This window comes from Agelaius tricolor, unplaced genomic scaffold (assembly GCF_023055355.1).
Source record: "Agelaius tricolor isolate 1412-34295 unplaced genomic scaffold, bAgeTri1.0.p SCAF_1, whole genome shotgun sequence".
Taxonomy (NCBI): Eukaryota; Metazoa; Chordata; class Aves; order Passeriformes; family Icteridae; genus Agelaius; species Agelaius tricolor.
This window is the reverse complement of record NW_027269261.1, coordinates 86,034,109-86,054,799: the sequence shown is the minus strand read 5'-3', so window position 1 is coordinate 86,054,799 and position 20,691 is coordinate 86,034,109. Positions and strand designations below refer to the sequence as shown.

At 38.6% G+C, this 20,691-nt stretch overlaps 1 protein-coding gene across 11 annotated transcripts in view; it reads right to left on the bottom strand.

Moving 5' to 3' along the window:
• Window positions 1–20,691, bottom strand: part of ARHGEF10 (Rho guanine nucleotide exchange factor 10) — a 110,164-nt gene that overhangs the window by 67,723 nt on the left and 21,750 nt on the right. For 3 of the 11 annotated variants that reach the window (XM_071442057.1, XM_071442076.1, XM_071442084.1), the window contains exons 1-9: window positions 14,978–15,165; window positions 13,970–14,140; window positions 11,572–11,862; window positions 10,606–10,669; window positions 9,351–9,430; window positions 8,174–8,230; window positions 5,450–5,613; window positions 2,131–2,247; window positions 941–1,055 (exon numbers count right to left, since the gene is read on the bottom strand). In XM_071442057.1, the coding sequence (XP_071298158.1) occupies window positions 941–1,055; window positions 2,131–2,247; window positions 5,450–5,613; window positions 8,174–8,230; window positions 9,351–9,430; window positions 10,606–10,669; window positions 11,572–11,862; window positions 13,970–14,140; window positions 14,978–15,065 (1,147 nt within the window). In that variant the 5' untranslated portion in view covers window positions 15,066–15,165. Of the gene's footprint in view, window positions 1–940; window positions 1,056–2,130; window positions 2,248–5,449; window positions 5,614–8,173; window positions 8,231–9,350; window positions 9,431–10,605; window positions 10,670–11,571; window positions 11,863–13,969; window positions 14,141–14,977; window positions 15,168–20,691 lie in introns of those variants that run through there. The other 8 variants (XM_071442090.1, XM_071442100.1, XM_071442110.1 and 5 more) reach the window with 6 other exon arrangements.

Here is a 20,691-nt window from a genome sequence, read left to right as displayed (position 1 = left end):
ATTTGATGGAGAGACCTAGACAGACTTAGTAACTGTGCTGATTTTGACTGGGGTAGAATTAATTTTCTTCACAGTGGCTAGTATGGAGCTTCATTTTGGATTTGGACACAGGGGTTGATAATATAGAGATTTTTTTTTTTATTGCTGAACAGGGTATACACAGAGCCAAGGCCTTTTCTGCTTTTCATACTGCCATGCTGGTGAGGGTATATGGCAGGTTGGGAGGAGACATAGCCAGGACAGGTCACCAAAATGACTAAAAGGATATTCCAGACCATATGACATCCTGCTCCATATATAAAGTGGGAGGAAAGAGGAGTAAGGAGAGGAGATGCTCAGAGTGATGGTGTTTGTGTCCCAAGTAACCACTGTGTGTAATGGGGCCCTTCTCTCCTGGGGATGGATAAGCATCTGCCTCCCTTGGGAAGCAGTGAACTAGTTCCTTGTCTTTCTTTGCTTGTGTATGGCTTTTATGTTCACTATGACACTGTCTTTATCTCAACCCACAAATTCTCACTCTTACCCTTCTAATTCTCTCCCCAGTCCTGGTGGTAGGGGAGTGAGCAAGTGGCTGTGAGGGGTTTGGCTGCTGCTGGGGTTACACCACGACAGTAACTTAACATCACTTCCATACTCCCATCTACCAGTACCTAGATCACACTGCTTGGTGGGACTTGTTCTTGTTCTTAAATTATCCTTCTTTGTGGTCCTCAGGTTTCTCAGGGCACTCAGGTTCTTGCCCCAAACAGAAAAAACTGCTCAAGATGCATTGACAATACTGTCATCTGAACTGAATATTATACCATACATTTTTAATATATATCTGATTTCTTGCATCTAGCTCTCAGCTCCCACTACAAAAAATTGTTAGGCCATTCATCTTCTTTCTCAGGAATTACTAGAGAATGTAACAAAGAGAAATGCTGTAAATAGCATATACCTTGAGAAATGAAAGATTTTGTCCGAATGAAGGAACGACCCTTCTTCACAGCTGCTTTTGTCTTTTCAAGTCCATCTTTGGTACCTTCTCTAGCAGCTCTCATAAGCTTTTGCATCTGCAAGATAAAAAATATAGTCTACATGTTCAGTGAATAATAGAAAAGCATCTGAGCCAGCACACTTTTAGGCTATCAATATTGTCCAAAGTCAAATAAATATATAATAAGTAGAGAGAACCATGAAAGCTCAGAGCCAAGCTCCTGTATTTCAAAATAAAATAAAAATTGGAGACAAGGACTTACTTCATGGCAATACTGTATGCAAGTCTAAAAGAGCAGAAATGCTTAAGAACCCTTCTGCATTCAAACAAACTTTAAATAGTCTCAAATGTTATCTTACAGAACAAATACCTGCTACTCACAGGTCATTACTGGCCAGAGGTCTTGTCCATCTTTCAGTGTCCAAATAACTCTTCCAAAGTATTTCTGACCTAAAGATAATCCCCTAGACTCAGTTACATATTAACTATATTCTTAAACAAACACTGTTATGAAGGAAAAGTTACAACTAATAACTTCATTCATTGAAGAAATGCACTGATTTAATAAGAATTCCATAATCTTACAGTACACTACCACAGTCAAATGATATTTCAAGAAACAAAAAAAAAAAAAAAAACAACAAAAACAAACAAACAAACAAAAACAACAACAACAACAACAAAAAAAAAAAAACCAAAGAATTTTGCTTTGCTGGAAAATGTTTATTAAAACACCCTTCTTTGTACTTCTTTCCCAAAATGTCACTACAACAAAAAATCCCCACTACTGTCAGAACACAAACAAAGCTGCCTTGCTGCAATCAGGCAACTTCTGGGTTTGAGACTGAAGCTTTTTTCAAAAACCCAGTCTTTTCATACTGGTTCCATTCAGAATGGAGAGCAGGGAGGTTTCCAATTTGATCTGGTGTGGCTGCAGAGCTAGGGCTAGGCTAGCCCCATGGAGCCATGGTCTCAGAGAGACACTAGGGTTAACTTTAACTTAAGGCTGCACAATACAAATTCAGCACATTCAGAATTCATTTCATACAAATTATTGTCTACTTTTTCAAGCTATTAATAAAAGACAACATTGTCTGTGTTGGAAAAGCAATTATTTAAACGTAGGTAGTTACAAAAATCAACTACACTACCTTCAGCTCATGTTTTTGCTTTAGTTGCTGAATCTCTACTGCTCCCACAGTGTTTGACATCAAATCTTTCATCTTTTTTTCATAATGCTCCTTTAAACGCGTTAGGTCATGAGAAAGCTACAGTGTACAAAAAGACACAATCTTTTCAAAAAGCCATAGTGAAAACTTCATGCTGAAGCACTCACATAAATCATGCACATTTCCCCATCTATCTACTGACACAAAGACAGCTAAGGGAAAACTATTGCTGAGGGAAAACTATCATTGAAGGAAAACTATCACTGAAGGAAAACTATCACTGAAGGAAAACTATCACTGAAGGAAAACTATCACTGAAGGAAAACTATCACTGAGGGAAGCTCCAGTCCGAGGAAGGGACCATCGCTCCTGGGCACTGCTGAGCTCCGCCAGGTGCTTTTCTGTAAAGACAGGGGCAAAGCCACTTAGGCACAATACAATTAATATGTATAAGAATTTAGTTGCCTTAGTCTATCTCTTAAAAACCACATAGAAATGATACATCAGCCTTAACCATAAGCATTATTCACTGGAGCACAAAACCTAGCCTATATTTCAGTCTATCCTTCAAAACAGTGAATCAGAAGAAATCTCAGAGACTGAGGAACCTGTGGAGATTGCTGGCACCTGAGAATACGGAAACTGACAGGGCAGTGAGTCAAGGAAGGAGACACTAGCAGGATTTATGTTCTTGTGGTTTCCACATGCATCATAGTCTCATTGTAAGAACTTGGGTGTAACCATCTTGTACATGAATATATTCATTTGCAAGGTAAGGAAACTATCACAGAGAAAGGAATGCTCTGGAACACGGAACACTAATTACCATTTGTTAAACATTTTGACAAAGGTAGATAAAAGAGGTTACAACGCAACCAGGAAAGAAAAAAAAAAAAAAAAGGAAAATATTTGGCATGTACCCTATAATAGAAGTCCAGTGGAAAACCCCTCAGCTTGATATCAACAGAGAGATATTTGGCAAGAGATCAAGGCCTCAGGAAAGAGAAGGCCTACTGAGTTGAAAACAAAGCGACAGGCCCAGCACGTAGTTCCACTAGGCTGGGTCAGGATGCAATTACCTCTAACATCATGATTCTGGCATTACAGCAGTATAATAAAGAATAGTATCTGGTTCACAGGCAAGAAATATTTAACAGCACAAAAATCTTCCCTTCTTAAAATAAAATAGTAAATAAATAGAATAATAAGAATGATAATGAAAAGGTGAAAATTATATAAAAGAAATATAATGAAATGACTTTGAGGAAAGTCATACCAGCACTTAAAATTAAAAATCCCACGTCCAACCTTGCCATACTTTTCAACTAACAATTAAATTATAAGTAGGGCAAGTCCCTCACAGGCTCTGAAAGGCTACAGAAGGTGATGTGCTGGGAATATACTGTAATATCCATCACAGGACTTGAGGAGAAGTGAAAGTTAGTACAAGGAGTGGATACAGAGAAAATGTACATAAGGAAGAGTAGTGTCTGCCCATGCTGAAATGCCAATGCAGGGAGGGCTGGGGTTGGCTTTTTGGGTTTTTTTTTTGTTGTTGTTGTTGTTTTCTTGGTTGTTTGTTGCAAGGGTTTTTTTGGCAATGCTAAAGTTTCCTTCCTCACTCTCTGCCAAAACCCCTCCCTAATTTCCCAATTTCTCCATCTCCCAGCAACCCATCCAGGTGCAAGAGCCTATCTGACTTTTCCATCCACCACCTTAAGTGTTCCTTACCTCCTCACACCCATCCTCACAAGGCAATCCCTAAAACCTTTTGTTACAGGCCTGTTAAAGCCATCTGCATGGCAGTACCCAAGGGCACACCCCTCTTCTCTCATCACTCCTCAGTCTCATGCTCAGACACTCTGTGCCTGATCCTGGTGCAATCACATTCAACCACTGCCAACAGTTTTCCATGACAGATCAAAGTATACTTTTAAGAGTTCCAAAAAAATAGCTTGAAACCTTGCTTTGTTCACATATGTAAATGCTGAAGCTAGAGATAACAAGAAAAGATTAAAAAAAAAAAATTAAGTCAGCAGCCATGTTAAGGCTTACACACTCACATGCAAAGTCATTTCCTAGTCTCTTCCAAGGTATTTAAAACAAAAAAAAAATTCAAACTCCATTTTTTCAGTCTTGTTAGAAAAAACTCCCAAACAAACAGCTGCAACAACTTAAGATTGTTCTAGTCAGAATAAAACCAAGACAAAACCAGAGGATGAGCACTCAGCTTACAAAGTGCAGATTTGGGTGGGCTCAAGTCTTGCAGTTAACTGCTCACTCCCTGCTTTCCAAAGGACGTGCAGCAAGGATGGAGGTGAGGGGAGAGCAGATAACATATACTGGAGGGAAACACAGACAGCAAGGCTTTTATTCTCATCAAGTTAAGAAACCTGCAAAATGAAAATGAGGGTCCCATGAAATAACACCCTGTCTGCAACCCCTGCACATTCCAGCCACAGGGTGCTGAGGCAGCTCACAACACACAGCTGGTTGCCAAGTGGCTCTTGGGGGTCTGCCCCCAGTCAGCACACACTGGGGAGCCTCTCACAAAGAGGATAATCAAGGGCAGAAGAAGAGGAGCCAAGGCAAAGAGAAGGCAAGAGTCCAGGGCCTCTCTCCCTGTGCAATGGGAGAGGTGCAGTGAGGACAGGCACCTGTGTCACCTGTGCCTTCCTGCCTCCTGCAGAACACACGGAGCCAAAGGCACAAGACCTGAGAAGTGGCACAGATGGATCATTTTAATCATGCCACCTCTCTTCTCTCCTAACAGGTAGAACTCTCTTTGATTACAAAAATCTTTTACTTTCAGAAGTTTTTTAAGCTCAGTCACTTTCAAACAAGCAAACTGATACAGACAGAAAGCTAGGGAACACTGGCAAAGAGTTTTGTGACTTTTGAGCACCTAAAGATCCCAAACCATCAATTCTTGTCAGGCTTGTCCCCATTTATTTTTCACATTATTTTCCACATTTATTTACCACTTACACTAATCCAGAAAGTGCAAAAGAAGAGAAGGCAAGGAACTGCCCATAAGCAAAAACAATCTCATTTTTAATTGAATTTTTATCCAATTTGAGTTGTATCTTTTTTGTACGAAACTTCTGTTTAATATTTTCTTATCTTCTTTTCCCTGTTACATTTTTTATGTACTGTCACTTCCACACTGATTCATATCTCCTTTAAAAAGATGCTGTTGGCATTCGAAAGTGAATTGAGGAAAAAAGAAATACAGGTGAGAAAGTGAAGTGCTGGAAACCAGGACAACCTCAATGACTGAGCAGCACTGCAGGATACATACATGTCTCTTGTGGTTGCCTCGCAAAAAGGAGCTGGGAATTCCATTTTTACACTCAGAATCACTCTGTTCTTCATAGCTTTCAAACTCACTTGAACTCCACCCGTATTCCAGTGAGCTGTTTCCACCATCATCACCATTTTCAACATCATCATAAATCATTTCCTCTGCAAGAATTAAACCAAAATAAAAAAAGCTACACTGAAATGTATGTTTGTTCAGACACTGGAAAACTTACTCAGGATATGCTACAAAGAATTGTACAGATTTCTGTATGCACATTAAAAATTTTGAATTAAATCCAATATTCAAATAGCCAAAGTGGATTGTCTTGGTTGAAACAGAGTACTACAAAAGGACAGTGTTACGGGTACACACCATGATCCTTTTAGAAACATGTGCTACTCAAATGACACTGTTGTGTCTAAATCCCACAAGACTATTTAGAACTTCAAAGGAAGTTTAAACTCTAACTGGGAATGCACATCTGCACTGAGAAAAATCATCCTTCCATATTTAAGCTTGCCATTTGTCCCTAGGGACATGGTAAAAAATGCTAAAACATGGCAAGAATCAAATGAAAATGTCACCACTTCCAGCAGAACAGGTCAGACCAAAGCAGCAAGAAACTGTGTTACACAATGGTGTTTTATGACTCATCACCACCAGTCACTGGAAGTCTCCCACACTTGGCAGCTACCTTGCTCATGATTTACTCTAAAAACTTGAAGTATTAACCTTTTCTAGACATAACCTTTTCAAATCTATATTAGAAAGGCTGACCAAAGTACCTCCTGTTAAAAACACAGGTCTTTCATTGGCACGGATGTCAAGAACATAAAACTTACTCAAAATAAAATGGAAAATTTAGAGCAAATTTCTTAACAGGAAACAGGAATGCACTCTACCTGCAGCATCATATGTCAGTACAAGTGGAAAAGTGTGGACATTTGTCATGGTACAACACTTCTATCAGGAACCACTATTGTCAGAGGTTATGATGCAGCATTTACAACTGTCTCCTATTAAATCCAGGAAACAGCAGCTGTGCTTTTATTATAAGATTGACATTTCATTTAAACAGAGAAATATGTACCCAAAAGAAAAGCTGATATATTTTACACATCCATCGAAACCCTGGGTTTTAATATTAACATTGGAATCCTCTGTGATAATTGTAAAGAATTGAATTAGTCTAATTTGGAAGATTCAGATTTTTAATCTTTTTTTAAAAATCCCCATGCATATCAAGAGTGTCCTTAAAATATTGCTACTGAAGAAGACATCTTAATCTAGCACAATGAGTAATTTAAAAGAACCATCATAATATGTCAAAATAAATCAAGACTTATGCAAGTCTAACTCCTGTGCTGTGAGCTTTGGGGCAGGATTTACCCCATGACTAGGTGAATTTATCTTGTCCATGTGGTAATGTAGATTGTCTGACTGAAACTTTTTTTGGAATAGTTGACAAAATATACAAATAATAAACATCAAGATCATGAATGTACGAAGATGAAATTTCCCTTACTACCTATTTCCTCAGAATCTTTCAATGTCTTAGGGGACAACATGAAAATCAAAATTTTAATTGATGTCTTACTGGTTAAGCAAAAGATTCTGACCAATATGCTCAGTAGAGCTTTGACCCTTATCCCTAGCTCAGGCACCTGGGCTGGGTGTATTTGCTTCCTGACTGATCAGCAACAGCACAAAGGCTCAGGACAACACTGAGGGAACTTCCAGTAATATAAGCATTCAAGTCATGAATGTAACACAGAACTTTACAATAATAAATTTTAAAAATTTAGTAAAAAAATTGTAAAACACCTTGCCTGAACACTACTAAGGAAAAAAATTTAACTGTTACAGCTTTAAAGATTAATGTGGGTTTCACACAGGAAAGCTCAAGTGTTTTCTCGATTCATTAACAATTTCAGTATCAAAGACCTACACCCTCTGAGAGCCCTGATGAGTAAGATGCTGAGCTCCCAATAAGCCAATTCACTCACACACAAAATCAGTCAGCAGCAACTGATCTTTAGGCAGACTTCACTATACCCAAAAACTGCAAAACAAACCTGCGTAAGAACTCAATGAAATATGCCTCTTGAGCCCTAACTCCATCATTTCCAGTAAAGGTAAAATCTTGACTTCAGCAACTACTTTGAGATCTATTCTGCCCCCTCCAAACATGGTCACAAACATCAGGAGCGAACCACTTCAAAGCTGAAATAAAACATTTGTGTAGAGTCACAATCAGGATGGTGAACAGCCACCCTGGACCATCTCTTCCATCTATCAAGCATTTATATATTGAAGGGGACTTTCAAGGAGAGAGCTTTTCTCTGTAACCATGACAATGATACATTATCATACATCATTTAACTATTTAAAATACCATTTTCCTAACCATCTTGCCTTGTTCAGGGCACTACAGCTACAACACCCAACACTGTAATTCTCTAATATGCAGAGTACTCAAGCATTTGGAACTGTATCTATAAAATAAAGTAGAATTCAGCTTCTGAGAAGAGCAGTATAGGAGACCTGCTGAGATAGTCTTTTAAGTATTAGTATAATTCTGAACTCAGTAAGACCTACCAATTATTAACACAATGGTAAATACATTTACATATATTTTAGGCACTTAATGAACATATCTGTTTAGTATACATGCACATAATTCCATTTTGCATTGCTTTCAACATTACAAACACCTCAAACCTGGTTCAGAGTCTGAATCTTCTCTTGGCACGTCATCATAAATTACCTCATCCGGGTCTAAAATCAAGACAGAAAAAAAAAAAAAAAAAACAAATGAGCAACTTCCTAAAATCTGAATTTTGCTTAGGAACCAAGTGTCTAAGAGGCATTTGGACAAAGCCCTTAACATGCCTTTAGCCTTTGGTCAACCCTAGAATGGTCAGGCAGTTGAAATGCTGTAGGTGCTCTCCAACTGAAATATACTATTATATTATTTAATTGGTTATATTTGTATATATTAACACAATGGAGATATGACTCACTCTCTACTAGTATTTTGTCTGCACATCTAATCGTTCAAATATTGTAATAATGCACAAATATTGCAATAATGCACAAAGCAGTATAGTATATGGTATTTGTGAAATTTCAGTTTTATCTGCATTGCTTATGATGACCTTTGGTAGCCAAAACCAAAAATCCACTTCAAAAGCTACTGTTTCTCCCTCCTTCTTACAGAAGTATGGAATGTCCTCTGCCTGTTCAAGGCTGCTCAATGCCTTACTGAATGGCTGTAGAAAAGCTGAAATTGACTTTTTAAAAACTAAATAATGTAATGATTATCATAGTAAATTAAGAGGCAGAACAACAAACTCTTCAGTCACTTCACAAAATACGTAAGATTAACACCAGCCCAGTGGGAACAGCTGAGAACAGGCAGGATAACCTGTCCTCAAACCACACAGTCTCTGCTCTGGTTTAAAATGCAGCTGCCAGCTAAGAATCAACTGCACACACCAAGACAGTGGCAATTCCTTCCCTTCCTCCTCCTCCAAGTACTTATTTGCCACTACTGCACAAGAAGAGCAATTTCAAATACAGTCACAGATCAGACTCTGAACTGGAGCTTATTTCCACTGCACATGCATTGAAGGAGCTAAATTACTCCCATAACACATGATTCCACAGACTCCAAAAGGTGTAAAAATCAATGTTAACTTTATTCTAAAATACAATTTTATTATACTGTTGAATGTTCTACAGCTTGGTTCTGGAATCTATCTAAAAACACACAATAAAAGTGAACATGGACATTCCCATAAAATCTGTTTGTGCACATAGACAGACACATACTGCTGATCACAACTTAAAACTGACCACCTTCCACAGCTGTACTTCAGTGCTCACTGCTACTTACTTTCCATCCATGCTGTATTTGCAGGATCTGCAACCCATTTGGCCAGGGCATCATCCTCTTTCTTGGTCTGGTTATCTTCACTTGAAAAAGAGGCCACAAAATAAAAGAACTAAAAGTTACACCACAGTGTTTTTAAACATACATAAAGACAAGACAATAAATATACTTCTGCCCTCTAGTTTCCACTCCAAGGCTGCTGATTAGTTAAAAATGTTGCTTCAGTGTGTAGTTGGGTGATGAATAAGCTATTCTAGTTAATAGTCTGACAATTTTTAGTCAGAAAATTGAAAACACTTTCTTTACAATCTTAAAAAATACTCTGCTTTTGAGTTCATCTATCAGAACACAGGAAATTCTCTCAGAAACAGTGAAGTGAGAGCTTCTTTTTCATGGTAAATAAGACAAAGATATTCTGGGTTACATTGGGAGCCATCAGGCAGAGCTGCTCCCCTTCTGCACCTGGTGCTGGTGAGGCTGCTACAGCAGCATGTCCAGTCTTGGCTTCCCAACATTCCCCTGCTAGAGAGCTGGGGAGAAAGTGAAGCTACCTCTAGAGAGATGTAGAGAAACTGAAGTCAAGGACTAAAGCATATGGTTTACAAAGAAGGAGCTAAAAGACATGGAGTTTATTTAGTCTGGTAAAAAGGATGTTATGGGTGATCCAAGAGTAGCTGCAAGTATCCAAAAGAGAACTACAGAGGTGAGGGATTCAGGGTTATTTTTTTATTTGGGTTTGTTTTGGGGATTTTGGGGCCTTTTTTTTTTTAATGCCAGACTAAGGGGGAATGGTCAATAGACTGCCCACTGGGAGATTTGGTTTAGGACATTTGGGGAGGAGCGGAGGGAAGAGGGGCAGGGAAGGTAGTACAGGTAGTACAGCAGAGAAGACTGCTTGAGGAAGCTGCAGCACCTCCATCCTTGGACAGTTGAGGGCTCAGCCAGCAAGGCCATGGTTGATCTGATGGATCCTGCTGAAAAGCAGCAGGCTAGGCCAAACCTCCAGCAATCTGTTGCATCTGACATTGCAATCACTCTAGAAAAATTCAACCCAGGGTCTTCAAAAATGTCACGCACAGTTATACACATCAGTGCTGATTTTTGTACACAACCAGAATTACAGGGGTAAGAAAGTGAAAAAAACTTAACCAACGAACATGGAAGCATCACAGAAGGAAAATAAAATACTTATCAAATGTAAGCTTTCTTAGGAATTAAGGCTTTGCAAATCATTAAAACATGATGAACTGGTAATCACCTATTCTGAGGGTCCTCCAGGTTTACAGAATTATAATGACATTCTTCAGTTGCTGACTGTGTACCTGCCAAGTAGGGAAAAAAAAAGAAGTGTTTGCAATAACATGTCAGTTTGGGTCAAACTGCACATTTTAAGAAACTGATTTTACTAGATCATTGCTAAAGAATAATCTCCTTCCTTGCAATAGTTTTATTCTTACACATGTTTAAAAAACGTTGGAAGTTTCTTCACACCATGCACTGAAAGCTAAGTAATTTAAAGAAACAGCCATTTCTTAGAGGAGCTGTTAAGAGGAAATCACAATGGCTAATGCATTTAATTCTCTCTCTCAAACATATATTCCTCTACAAGTAATAAGGACCACACAAACATTTGCTTTTACTTGACAGTATTCCTAATAGTGGCAAAAAGCAAAGGCTGGAATAAAGGCTAGAATTATAGAAGAGCTGCTGCCCAGTCAAAGAAAAGTATATTCAAAATACAAAAAGAAAAAGGCAGGATATGGGCAGCTTTCTTTTCCTACTGTCTTGGCATTAAGCTGTCAACTTTCTCAACTCTGCTTACAAAATTGATCTCTTATTTCTGTAATAATCCATAGTTATTTCCCTTTCTAGTTTCCTCTTCTGTCTAAAAATTGTACTAGAAGACAGAGAATTCATCAAATCATCAAGGGAAAAATCCAACAGCAACTCTAAATCCACAAGAACAGGAAAATAAAGGAACAGAAATGCATATAGAAAAGGCAAAAGGGAGAGGAATTTTGCCAGGATCTAGGAAAAACAATAAAAGGTATGAGAAGAAACCATTTGGCTTGAACACTGAACTCTGGATCTGGAAATTATTTCATTACATTAAAAAGGAATTAGCATTAATCATACTCACCCAGGGTGAGTGCTATACAGGTAAGGTACCTGAGGTTAACCAAGGGCTCCCTTTCAAATCAGGTAAGGTGTGTAAATACAGTACCTTCCTCATCTACAGAAACACTGCGTATGATGACAGGACTGCAGTACGCTGGCACTATCAAGGGTAAGTTGGATGGCACAGCATATCCACAGGGGACAGGAACAGAATATCCACCAGACAGGCTGGGACTTGCACTTTCCTCTGGAGGACTTGGTTCTGGTGATGAGGATGGATCCTTATCTTGGATTGGGGAAATATTTATGACTGAGTAGGGATTTACTTTGGCTGGAGTGCCTTCTGCAGCAGGTTCTGATGTTTGCAGCTTCTCAGTGTTTTCTAAATTACCATCTCCTTTAGTTGAAAGATTAAACAAAAATACAAAGTTTTAGTTTTCATACCTCCTCAAGCTGCTCTAATAGCTCTTGGCAAGTATGCTAAACACTGACCTGATCTTTTCTATACAAGTTGCTTACAATCTATGACTCAAAATTGCTAACCTCCCCATTTTACACATGAGGAATGCAACAAGAGCAAAACAAGATGAGTTACAAAGATGCCTATGGAAAAACAGTAACTTGACTGACATAAGCACATGAGTCAAAACAGTCTTAAATCATAAAGGTTAAAATCTGGATTCTAGATGAATTTGAATCTTACAAACAGAAACACAAGAAATATTTTAGGGGTAGTCATAAGGACAAGAAAAAGTCATGGAGGGACATTCCTCAAAGAGCAGTCCTGAAAATGCTCTCTTAAGAAAGGGAGGAAGAAAATAACTTCACAAGTTTTCCTCTTTGTAAGTGTATTGTTTTCTGTTATAGAAAGTTCCCAGTATTTTTGAGACAAGCTGAGCTACAGCAGAACCACAGGGCCCTCTGAGGGCAACTGCAGAACTGTGTCCCAAGTGATCAAATGATTTTAAGCTGTAAGCACAACTTCACAATAAGGGTGAGCAAGCAACAGATGCTCAGGGAAAGATGGTGCTTAAATTCCAGGTTGTCAAACTGCATAGCACCTGAAGAGTTACCTATTTTTAATTGCCATAAGCACAGTGAATCTGTTTACAAAAGGAAATTGGATTAAAGTAAGCAAAATCAGCTGTTAGAAATTTGAGCATAATACAGCAATTTCCAGACTACACCTCAGCACTGGGAACATCTGCATCTGTCATTAATAATGTTTCAATATTTAGCAAAACTTCAGTTTATGAACAAAATTCATACATTCAAACTCTACTTAGTTTTATGCACAACATCTCAAGCTCAGCAACTAGCAAGCTTAGCTGTGAAACAGCTTATTTCAATCCATCAATGTGCCTTAAGACCAACAAGGATACACAGTTTTCCTGTATGACACTCAGACTACATCCAATCCATTGGTTTGGATGTCACACTTTAATGGGAAACCTCATGGGTTTGTGGTGGTGTGATGGTCACTTGCCCTGCCAGATCTACCATGACTGTAACTGGCAGGAATATTCAAAACACTTGCATGGTATTTCCTTGTGTGAGAGACTGGACTATGACTCAAAACAAACTGACCATTTTCAGGGGTGCCTGGGTGCTTCACTGAGGCCGGGTTTCCAAGCCCACAAAGAGAAGGCAGTGAGTTTTTGGGCACGTAATGACAAACCTTGGGTCTGCATAAGACAGAGGGGGTGAACTTCCCACCACCAGAGGCTACAAACTGGGCTCTGAGGCTGGCAGGAGGCAGACCTTGGGGAGAGGCCGCCCAAATCATGGCCAAACTGCCCTCCCTTACACACACAGCCTCCTCCCAGGGAAGGTCACATTCACACAAGGCTCGCTGACATTAGAGGCAGCTGCCTTGGGAGAGCTCATAAACTTTCAATTACCCCTGAAGTGCCCTCAGACTCATTTCTGATGCACGTGATCAAAAGATAGTGTAGAACTTCACCCTTGAAGAGGAGGTGCTTGGGCACTTCCATCTGAACCTGAGAGTGTATTAACCCACCAGACTTTTTCCCCCACCTCTGACAGACAAAGACCTTCAATTGTAACTTCAATCAAGTGTCATCACAGATCCATGGCCGCTGATTATGTATCTTCCTACTCTTACCCTTTCTTTCTCTTTCTTCCTTCTTTCCTTTTCCCTTTTATGTTTCCTTAAGCGGGTGGTATTTTTATGCTTTAATATTGCCATATTACTTTATATAACAATAACCAAAATGGCTACATATATGCTTTCCATTACAACCAAATTGTTCCAAAATAAACCCAACATGTGCATATTTACAAACACCAATCTTTCAGTGTTGTTCGACTCCATATTGCTCCAAGAGATCCATTAAGACAAACCTGAGTTACCCTCAGGGTGGACCATAACTCCATGGAAAATTCTTGTTAAAGTACTTTTATTGCACTGTCAAGAAAAGGCATCCTGTGATCAGTCTTGACTATTTAGCCCAGTGGAGGCACAAACCAACAGGCTGACTTACCTGCAGCACCAGCCTCTTGGTGCTCTATGTAATTTCCAGGACCAGGAATAGGTGGCACAAGGGCTTGTCTGTCTGCTTCTGGTATCTCATCTCCACTATCAAAATCAAACTGTTCTCCCTCATCCTCCTCTTCATCATTCGGGCCCGCGGCTTTTGGTTCATGCTCTAGAACTGTGCAGAAAGACACACCTTTGTTTGTTTGCTCTCAGTAATGATTTCATGGGACCAGTAAATGCTCCACATTACAAATGAAGCTTACACAATGAACCCTTAGATTTTTAGGTTACTGGAACAGAACAAAAGTTGATTGATATCTTGATAAGCTCATGCAGTTTTCAATAAATCCTTTAGTGCAAACAAGGAATTTACTTGGAAAGAAATAAACAAGTAATAATGCAAATACTCTTGCTTTTGTTGTAATGAGCCACGAGATTTTTAGAAAAACACCTAAACAGCCAAATTTTAAACAAGAAAACTTCACAGATTAATTTATTTGCACAGGGACTTTGCAACTTTAAAACTTCAAGTCATTTTTCCTTTCTAACTGAAACTCCTAAGTCTATTCTTTCCTAACAGTGTCCAAATACCAGTGACAATCACTTAGTTCACACACTCCAACAGAGACCAGCAGATTGATTTTCCTACTCCAATCTGAGACAGTTTTAAACCATGCAACATGTTATTAGCCCTATTACCCCACACATGTGCATTCTGGTGGAGGGAGGGTGTGGAACCTTTGAGGAAGTAATGGCTGAAATAATGACATCCTAATTGGATAGGAAGGGTGGGTTTGGGTTTTCTCCTCTTTGCTTGTGAAGATACTGTAGCACAGATTTGGCACTGTACATGGGGCTGGGGAGAGGGAGCAGGAAAAAGTACACAGCAGTTTCCCCCCATGCTACTGGGGAAAACCCATGAAAATGTAAATCCCTTCATGTACCTACAGCATAAAACAATATCCTAGAAAAGATCAAAGTGTAAATACACAAGTATGTTATAAAAATTTACCTGAAGGTGATAAGCTTCCCCCCTCCATTCTCAGGTAACACAAAATGAAAAATAAGTCTTGCAAAGATGATTGGATCTGCTGCATCATGATGATGTTATCAGCTACCCTACCATCCAGAACACATTTTTTATCTTTATGATAAAACTCACAACACCCCAAAGCTCTAGACTGCTTAGATTGTCATGGTAATCAGCATTCCTGCCAAGGCTTCTGTTTCTTCAGGCAGGCTGAGCCAGCATATTTTACCACAGCCACAAATAACAAGATCTTTCATGCAGCCTCTCTGTTGGAGAAAAAATCAACTAATTGCAAAAATAGTAAGGAATAAAAAACCCGGATTATCCTGCATTTATTGTCATGTGTTATGGCTGAGGCAGCAGGATATTTCATTTTATTTTGATGAATTCCTTTCAAAAATTCTTCTGCATGAAGTCAGGCTTCTCATTTTTGCTTTGTCCATTAGCAATTCCTCTTTTCCTGAAAGATGCAAGAAATTATTCAGAGCTCTTCCAAGTGATTAAAGACAAACATGGCATTCTTCCTGATTCAGCATCCATCTGACTAAACTGTAGTATTTGTTACTTGACTGTGTAATGGGGAAAAGAAACAAATGAGGGGAAAACGTCTTTTCAAGATTTGTAAAAAAAATTTAAATTGGACATGCCACCTATTTTTTTTTTCTGTTATGGCTTTAACACTGCCCCTCTTCATTCATTTCAAAACATTTACTTTGTATCATAGATAAACAAGGCACAGAACCTGATAAATGGGACTACAGCCTGGAAAGATTCCATAATCACATCACTGATGGAACAGCGGGTTAAGATTACAAAAAAAGACAAAAAAAGAAAGAATACATTGTCCATCAGAAAGGGAATACAGGAGACAAACAAATATCCTCAGTTCAGAAAGTTTTAAAACTGTATTTCAGCTTTGCATTATTTCTACATTTGCTTAATTCTGCAGGCATAAAATTTAGCCTTTTAAATTTAAAGATACCTTCAATCTCATATTTAATAAAAATATTCTCCTTTAAGCTTTTAATACCAAGGACATACTATTTCAATTGATGGAAAAAGTACTTTAACAACAAAAATAAAATAAAAAGAGGATAGGGGCTTTTTGCTTCAACTTAAGACCTGATCAGAACATCAGATAAATACAGATTATGTCACACAAAAAAATACAAATTCCTGTTTTGAAAATACCTATTTTCCACAGTTCTTTGCGTTATGTCACAACAACACACAGACAAAAGCTCTTTTTAAGTGCTACAATTAGGAAGACAGACAGCAGTTAGACCCAGAATGAATCCAGCTACTAAACACCACCACAGGTCTTGCGAAATTTCATGCTCATGAAGAAAACCCCAGTTCCTCCTTCCCTTTATCTGAAAATCAAAAGGATGAAGCCAAATAGTGCCAAATAGTGCATGAGGAAACTGTTTTGCAGAAAAAAAAAAAAAAAGGGGGAAGAGGGGGAGTCTGATGGGTATGTGTGTGTGAGGGGAGAATTTTCAAAGGCACCCTCCGTTGCAAAAAACTCACAGAGGACAGCTTTTTTTTTTTTTGACATAATTTTAAAATGCACTAATTTTTTTCCTGAAGTAATAATCACACAATGCTTAGAATGACAGTCTGTCTGGAATTCCACATCCTTAGCTTTATGTGTGCCAACCAGTGCAATGAGAATACAAAAATTGATTTAACTTGTTCATCTTATGGCAATATTACTCTGAGAGCTCTTTAAATGCTTCAGGGAAATTCTCACATTTCTAAAAATTTCCATTTGGAGTTTTCAAAACGGAAAAGAAATCTGATATAATGGAAGCATTTTCTTCAAGTTAAATTAAGTATGAAAGTGTTAATTTAGAATCAGAAAAAGGAATACATGTTCTCATGACTGTGCACAGCACACAGATTTATGACTTTTTCTGTGCTTTATTATCCAGTGAAATGACATTTCTTAAGTTTACTTCAGAAATAAGCTCACTTAGGCTGTGTTTACAGAGACCTGCTGGGGCATAAGCAAATTTAAAAAGCATTTGGTTACTCTGCCAATTACAAAACATTCTTGGCATCCTTTGCCTTCCCAGCCATTAACTAAGGAGTTAAAGGAATGACATTAATTTTAAAGCCCAGATTAAGTCAGCAAAGCTTCATTAATAGTTTTCTTAAACAGTTTATTTTAGTGACATAGAAGTAAGATAAAATAGCTCTGCACTTAGTATCAAGTGCATTTTGAATACAATATGAACACACCTGAAATCAATAAAAGCACCCCAAATGTCTGTCTCCCCTTGCAATCTCGGAAATACATCACGACTCAGAAGAAGTCAACTGAAGAAGTCAGCTTTCTTCCAAGAAAAAGCAGGATAAAGGAAGAATGAAATACAACCCCAAGCACAAATAGTTCAGCAGTCCAGGGCATGAGAACAATAAACCTGGAAGCCCTGGACATAAACAGGCAAGCTACCACCAAGAAATATGAATACTTTATATTTTAAGGTTTGAAAAATATAAAGTAAAATACAAAGAAAAATATAAAGCCTTCTGTATAATTAAGAATGTCATCTTTGCAATCAGTTGTACTCTTTTTTTTTTAAGTTCACAGACTACTATGGAACAAAAAGCAGAAATGTATCTATTATATTTAAAGAACTGAATAAATATTTTTAGTCACTTCTACCATACAACCGATGAAGGAAATAAGTGTACAATGCTTTAAATGGCATATATCTAATTATTATTTAGTAAAAAAATATTAATACAATTGAACCTAAAACACACTGGCAGGAGGTGCCTGCTCTTATTCTAACATGAAGTTTTATCTTTTTTTTTCATTATTTTGGATTGCAACAAAACAAAAAAGGACTGCAAAGACCTACCTTCCTTTCAAATGGATTCCCCAAATGTTTCAACTTTCTACAAATACTTGAGTGTCTTGAAATACACAAAACTTATTAGAAAAAAAATATATTTTAGAATGTTACTATCCCAGAATATTTTGAGGTAATATAAAATTTGTTAACTCACACAGGTTACAAGTCAAAACAAACTGCCAGACATGCAATCTAAATGCTTATTATTTATCCTTGACACATTCCATACATTTCTCTGATGAGACACCCTTTCCTTTACAGACCTCTATTTCTAGACAATTAAAATCTGCTGAGCTCCTTATGTAAGTGTACAACAGAAATAAGTATTGAAAGCATGCAGATACCAGGAAACAACTGATTTTTTAAAATTGCCATTACTTTTATAAAACTAACCATTTGGGGCCAAACACACCCTGCTGACTGTGCTCCAGCATAAATGGGCTCTCAAGCTGTTCCCTTTTTATTTCAGAAGAGATTTCACAGCAGAGGCTTGGTGTTTGTCAGGATGGTGAAAGTTGTGCTAGGAAACACTCATGCCTGCAGAAGCTTCCAGATTTAGCCAACTTTGTAAAATAACAGCTCCCTCAGCAGGAACTTGCAGACAGTTTCAAGAAACTTGGTTGCCACTGGACAACATCTTATTTGTCCCAGTTTGAAAGCACTGCTTAGGCTGCATTCCTAATGCTAAAAAGCAATGTGGTATTTTCAATCACTCATCTCCCTCCCACTTGTGACCACTAATTCTTCATTTCCAGGAGAGAAACCTGCAGCTAAATATTCTTTCACTCTGGTATTCAGCTGACACATCACTGTTCTGCCCTTCTGAAAGGACACCTGCACCAGCACCTGTGCAGGGCAGGGAGGACCCTGCAGGGGAAAGGCTGAGCTGTACAAGCACTGCCACTTCCCAGGCACACGGGACAGCCACCAGCACACCACTGGCATCCATAAAGCACCTCCTCACACAGTCACACAGGTGGAAAGTATCTGTTTTTCTGGGGAAAAAAACCATGTAGGACGAACTGTGCACATAAAAACACACGAGTGCTCCTTCCCATGGGAAGCAGGTCAGAGCCAAGGACTTTCCCTTTGCACTCATTTGCACCCATTCCCCCTGCTCTCACAGCTGTGCTAAGCTGGCTCTGCAGGGAGCCCAGGTCCTTGTGGTACAAGCACGCTGCTAATTACACACAGCATGCACACACATCCAAAGCATGACCACAATGTCAGCATTACCAGTCTCTGTGGAAAACAGTTACAAAAAAACCTCCAACCAAACTGAAGAGTATACATTCATGCAAAAATTGTTTCCAGTGATGGAAACAAAGACAAAACCACATGAATTAACAGGCTTTCCCTGCAAATAAATAACAAAGAAATAAGTACAAATGCCTCTTTAGTATTTTGCAAATACACACACTACATGCTAATTATGTTGTTGAGCATGCACAACAGATATTGTTCTTCTGGATAAAAAAACAAATTCAAAACCAGAGTCAGAAGAGTAATGAATCTGCCTGCTCACGTTTCAGAGAGCCTACTAACTACAGCATGCCTAATACCAAAAAAATTGCATTCCTTGAAATAAAGTCCAGGTCTGTGGATGTTAGGAGAGATTTACAAATAGCAAAACCCTGAAGTTTACAAACTACTCACAGTGCTAAAAATTTAAGTCTTAATTACCTAAAGTTTAAAAGAACTAAGCTGCAAAAAATCAAAAGTCTAAAATAACAGCATTAAGACATGAATCATGCAGTCCAGAGAAAAGCAGGAGCAACACCAGCAGACTTGTACTCCTCTGCAAAGCCTCAATGTGCTTTTCAGTGCTGGCTACCCGCTAACCAGAAAGGCAGCTACGTAAAATCAGTGTATTATGGCCATTTACTTTAAATACTCAGCACACTGGTATTGCCTATCACCCCTAGAAACACAGATCAAGCCTGGTCCTGAGGATGTCTTTTCTACTTCAGCACCATATTAGTGTAGGGATATAGAATATAAGAAAATAAAGATAGTGTAGAAAGTAATCTTACCCCTAGGGAGTTGCAGCTGGGCCAATTATCAAAGATCAGGAGCAGGCCTGATTTTAACAGGCCACAGCTGTAAGCAATGAGAAGAAGAGTGCTATAAAAGAGTGGGGTGGCGTGTTGAGAAGGGAACTGGAGTCAGTTGGCTACTTTGTGAAGAAGAAAGAGTCAGTGCTCTGAGGAGCTGCCCACGAGAAACACCAAGAAGGTATGGAACTTTTGTGATGAGACAACTATATGGATCCCCTGCAATAAGATGACAACCTACTAGCACATTTTGACATATGAATTTCCAAGAAATACCAAGAAATTTTGCTAGTGCTGTAAGGAAAGCCTGTACAGACATTATTTGGAATTCTGCATAAATACATGAGAGATCCCTCTCGATACTAAAGATCACCTATCCATACTAAAGGCTACTAGCTTTCCATCAGTATTCAAGGAATACCAATAACCCTCAGTACCCTCAAAGTCACCCATGTGAGTTGGTATAAATGCCACCAGACAGCTGAGCTGGGGTACAACAGGTCTGCTGATGGTGGCTGTGCAGCTGAGCTCAGCCTCAGCAACTGCACACACGATCTGCTGAACTCACCTACAATGTACTGCCAAATGGACAATCCACACAGGAACAGGAAAACCAGAGAGCTCCAACAAAACAGAAATCAAACGGCAGACAACTACCAAGTCATTGAGAAAATTAAATATCCATCTCTGGTACTGCAAGCATGTTAGCTAACCATAAGGCACAGATTATATACGAAGGAAAAACAGAAAACTTTTTTAGAAAATGCAGTTTTGACCA